This window comes from Fragaria vesca, linkage group LG3 (genome assembly GCF_000184155.1).
Source record: "Fragaria vesca subsp. vesca linkage group LG3, FraVesHawaii_1.0, whole genome shotgun sequence".
NCBI classification, from domain to species: Eukaryota; Viridiplantae; Streptophyta; class Magnoliopsida; order Rosales; family Rosaceae; genus Fragaria; species Fragaria vesca.
In genome coordinates this window covers 20,536,932-20,542,463 of record NC_020493.1, presented here as the reverse complement: position 1 = coordinate 20,542,463, position 5,532 = coordinate 20,536,932, and the positions used below count along the sequence as shown (strand labels likewise).

Sequence of the window (5,532 nt, the reverse complement as noted above, 5' to 3'; positions counted from 1 at the left end):
TCTCTATATATATATATATATATATATATATATATATCTATCTATCTATCTATCTATCTTCCTTCTCTTCTTTTTCATTTTGTTCAACAAATGGGAGAGACAGATAGTTCTTAGACCATCGAGGAGAAAGTTCAATTGTGCGAATCATGACTATACCTTGACTGACTCCTCAAGTATCAGTACATAAATCCTCATGGAGGACGTCTACGACAATCACGGGTGTCTCATCTAGCCAATAGTCATAAATAATCCATACCAGCAAAGTGAGCCAATGTATAGGAAACACTGTTTGCTTCACGAAAGTGACGAAACTACAGTTTGTCATTGGGATGTTATACCCAAACCGTCGGTTATATTCTATTTTCCGATAAGAAAAATGTGCCATGGTCAGAACAAATTATGATTAATGGCCTGCAGAAACAAGAAAATAAACATGGCGACCAAGAAGCTCGTTACAGGAAGAACCGCGTACACTATCTAAACTAAAACTGGAGCCTAGGCTTAATGGAGCTCTCATCATTTGTTGGCAATCAGAGAGACCAGTTAGACTTGAGCATAAAGGCAGTCATTTTGGCATTGCCATCCATTATTTGTACAACACCAGGCTTTACACTGAATCTCTCACTTAAGTTAAATTTCAAGTATGATTCGATCTGAAATTGGTCACAGCTATTTGGACCTCCAACCATCCCATTTAGACTTATTCCCCATCCAACTGAATCTTCAGAGTCATCCGACACAGACACAGCCCATTCTAAATGCCTGGGGTTCGATTTCTTCATCTCAATCCAACCCCCAATCTTTGTGGTCTCGTCAAGTTCAGATTCCAACATCAGAGCTACGGATCCAATTGCTGACACGTTTTCTTTTGAGTTTGTTCTTACTGGTGGAGCAGATGCATCAGCCATTGTCGGACTGGATGTATGATGTAGCGAACTGCCTGATGGGACGCAAGGAGCACTGTGATTGACACGTTCACTTGATGATTTGGGCATTCGGTGAAGACCAAGAAGCGAGAGTTTGGTGTTTCCGGGAAGTTGACAGATAATTTGCCCAAAAGTGCTCAAGCAGTGCTCAACTCTACCTGAACCTACTTGCATTCCAAGTCCTGAAATAGACTGACCCAATGAAGCAACAACCACATTCGCATTTTTCACCATTATGCCAATTGCACTGCCATTATGCTCATTTAGCAGAGGTGGTCCGAATGATGATCGATCGGTTAGGCCCTTTCCCTGCCAGGAAAAACAATCTGATTTACTAAAGAGACTACTTGACAATACTCACAATACCAGTAACATTCCATAAGGAGACACACAAAGGCCAGAGTATGTTTATGTGTGCAACATCATATAAGGTGCAGCATAGAATGTGCTTACAACACAGTTGCCACAATAGAATGTGCAGCATGCCTAATAATATGGTTGACATTAGTCGTTAAAAAAGTTAAAGCTTACATGATTGCCACAACAAAAACAACACACTTAATCGATGAGATCTGTTAGCCCTAACCAATTCAAAGGAAACTGAAAGGATTGTTTAATCTAATATTTAGTATTAACAGCCTTTAATGGGCACAATCATTAGGCTGACATCCATCTCTTGTATCATGACATTATTGTCATGTTAAATAACCTGAAAACCACTCCAATATCATCATTAGGCATTCAGGGAGACATCTCTCACATGAATCATGACCTTAATCTTTATGAAATTACCGCCTGAACACCATTCTAAAATCCATGAGTGCACACAGTTCTCACCAAATCAAAAACCAAAACGAATACACAAAACACAATCCAAACCACCATTTGAATCGATGCAAAGGCAAACGATACCTGATGGGAAGGACTAGTAAGAACCGCGACGTCCCTGCACCGAGATCCCACTGGAATCGCAATGCAAGACAACCAATTGCACACATATGCCGTATAACACACCTTAGCTAGAGAAACACCACATTCTGAAACATCACAAACACCACTCCTGTGCTTCTGCCCGGCCACAAACTCACACACAAGACCATCACTCTCCCTCACCGCAGTTTCAAAACTCAACCTAAAATCAACCCCACTTCTAATCCCAGCTCTACTAAGACCATCACAATCTTGACCACCCCCATCATCATTACAATGCTTCCATAACAAACCCCCCAAGAAATCAACCTCACCCTTCAAACGGGTATTGCCTCCTTGAAATGGGCTTCCTTTAGAAGACCCAAATAAGGCCACCATCCTCTCAACCTTGTCTTGCCTTTCTCTCAGCCTCATCAAATCTGAAAACGTCTCTCTTTGCAATCGCTTCAGTATTTCAATCTGAATATCAAAACCATACAAAAAGCTCGTAACTTTAGATAAACAGTGTAACTTTCAGAGTCCCATTACAATTAGAGAGCCTCAATTTGAAGTATTCAGAGCAAAAAATCAAGGTCTAGAGGGTTACCGGATTCCGGTTTGCGCGGCGGTGGATGAGGTTGTCGAAAAACTGTTGGGTCGATTCCGTGAAGGCTTCAATGGCCTCCATATGGGAAACCCAGAGAGAGCAAAAGGGTGTGTTTGGATTTCAGAGCGGCAAAGATTGAAGCTTTTCGCTCCCTTTTTCTCTGTTATCAATGAAGGTCGAAATGATTGTTTTAGTCCATTTAGGTATTATTTTTAAATGGTGGGCCTCACAACCCGCAAGGCCCACGCACCTGGACACCGCCTAGCCACAGCATCTTGTCCGCCTAGCCACCTTGGGCCCAGGCGACCCAATAATTCGCAGTGCACTTGATTATGCCCGGCCCGTTCTACACCTTCCCTGGGGCTCTCTCCTAATATAATTAGGTGATAGAATAGCAATATTTTATTTTATTTATTTGCTAAATTTTTTTTAGTGCGTAGTTTATTATATTTTTTTTATAAATATTTTTATTTTTATTTAAAAAGAAATTAATGTGAAACAAACAAGAAGTTACCGAAAATGATTAGTTTTTTAAACAGAACAAATAAAGGTGATCAACATGTACAAGTACACCCCTTCATTTCACATATTAGATGCATGCCGGATTGTCGTTAGGTGGAGATTTTGCACGGTGGTGGATAAAGTTGTTGAGAAACTCGGGTAGATTTCATGAAACCTTCAATGGCCTCCATATATTAGGGAGACCTAGAGAGAGCAAAAGGGAGAAGATTTGAAGCTTTCACTCCTTTTTATGTTTTAGTGTCATTTGTTCATTCTTATTTCAATTTCTCAACCGTTACTAAATGATGCGTTTTAGAGTTCTGTCAAGCGCAACCCACATTACCATCGTACTTTCATATTTGAATGGGTGCGGCTATTACCACCCCACAAACCAGTTTACTCACCTCACATGTGGTTGATTTATTGAAAGACCAAAATAATCTGATGTAAATTACAGCAAGAAACAATAAGTTGTTAAAAATTACAAATTCTTATTTTTTTGTTATTTTTTTGGATGAACATGTACGTACTTCATAAACTTTAACTCAAATTTATCATATTTGGTCATTCTAAGACTGAAGACGCTAGCATTCAACCTAAAGATGAGGTGAACTGTTTGCATTTCTTCTTTTTTTTCTTCTCTTTTTTCTATGTTGACGCTTCTGTCTATCATTTTACTCATTATTTTCCATGTCGATTTTGTATGTACATTCTCATGGACAATTGTACCGTATTTATAAACAACGCATAGATCAGTTTAAAACACTCAAAATTATGGAGTAATGGAGAAGAGAATGTATGGTGAACAAAGTATAATTGAGAAAAATGTAGTTTAGGGATTGTAAATGGATTAACAAAGTAAAATTAGGAAAATAGTATTTTAGGTATTACAAATGGGTGAACAAAATAGATTTATAATTAAAAATATATAAATGGGGTGTGAAGAGAATGTGAGGTGAGTAAAGTGGTTTGTGGGGTGGCAATAGACGCACCCTATTTGAATTTTTGATCAATTCTTAGCTCACTACTTGTCTATTAGGGGTATGAGTATATGACATAAAGAGTGATGACCTAAAGTTCTAAACAAGACAATATAAGACTCAAAATATCCTCTAATCACCTTAAAATGATAAAACTGTATAAGACTCAAAAATTGATATTTCAATCTGATAATTAGCGTACGATTATCAGAATGTTTAAAACTTTGACAATGACCGAAGAATTGAAGAGTAGAATCACATCTAGGAACTTTGCCTTTCAGGTCTGCTGAGTTTGTTCTTAAGTTCTTAGATGATTTACCTTCATTCACTTCTTTAGACTTGTTATTTGCTGCGACATTAGTACCGACGAGCGTCGTGGAAGTATAGACCATTCAGCCAAAGAAAAACGATGGAGAGTTGGCCAAATAGGCGCTAAAAAGTAAAAATATTTAGGCAGATCTCCCCAAATGATTGGTAGGTTCCATATATATATATAAACGTACACTATTAACTTTTGTTTATATTTGTTATATATGCTCAAGCCTCCACTTGCTACCAATGCCATTCTTTGTTATTTTCTCATCAAAGCCATATTATTTACTCACATGTTGCATGTGGTTACATAAACATAATCACATCCTCAATTTGATTTAGTTACTCAATGTGATCAAATCAAGAACCAAAGGCTAGCTATGGATTCAATATGATAGTTCATCTCCAATCCTATTAGAAGAGGATATTTGTTAGAACACTGAAGAGATCTTTTAAATTGTATAGAATGGATATTCTTTGCTTCCAGTTGTAAGGATTTGCAGCTATTCCCTGAATCAATTTAAGATCATCTATAGTTATTAATAGATAACAATGAGATATCATAAAGATACATGATTGAAGAGTTTCGACTTGTTCCTCAAGCTAGGCTGGAATATGCTATCAGAAATAGTAAGACAACAAAATTAAGATCGAGAGCTCGAGGCAGGCTTGGAAGCCATCCTAATAGTTAATGCATGCTTGTATATTAATCACGACAACAAATATTCTTTCCAAATCTATACACTAAGAATAAAAACAAAAATCCAATCTGTATGATGTACAATCCCATTATCGAATATGAATGCATGCATGCATATATTTTAGGATTATGGTGAATATTATTCGTGGTTTCGTTTTGGTGAAAATATAGATGCTGAGCGTTCAACTAAATATAGTAACTAATTATAAGACGAACTGAATCTTACGATGAGCTGGAATAGTGGATTATCATAAATCTCAGAGGATTTTATTTTATTTTTCATAGTAATAAGATAGAAATAAATCTCCCAGGATCAAATATCTGAAGAGGGAAGATCAGCACCCTCTTTCGACGATAATGTATATGTGTTCATAATCAAGCAGAAATAATATCATATCAGAAACACCAAAAAATATGACGAAATATCGGTGCTTATATGATTTCTTGCCTAATTTTATATCTCTGGTATGGCTATATATGCTCTGCAATACTTTGGCTCTCTGCATTACAATTCATCCAACTCGATCGCTTCTTCTTCTGTTTTGGTTTCTTGTGTGCTTAACTTGAGAGCTAGATCGGAGAATGTCTGCAGTAACA

General features: G+C 37.3%; 1 protein-coding gene across 1 annotated transcript; it reads right to left on the bottom strand.

Moving 5' to 3' along the window:
* Positions 1–443: 443 nt before the first annotated feature.
* Positions 444–2,558, bottom strand: LOC101294637. Its single transcript, XM_004294678.1, has 3 exons — positions 2,443–2,558; positions 1,839–2,315; positions 444–1,235 (listed from the first exon to the last, which is right to left on the bottom strand). The coding sequence occupies exons 1-3, from the start codon at positions 2,521–2,523 to the stop codon at positions 531–533; spliced, it is 1,263 nt and encodes a 420-aa protein (XP_004294726.1). The 5' UTR covers positions 2,524–2,558; the 3' UTR covers positions 444–530.
* Between the last annotated feature and the right edge of the window lie 2,974 nt (positions 2,559–5,532).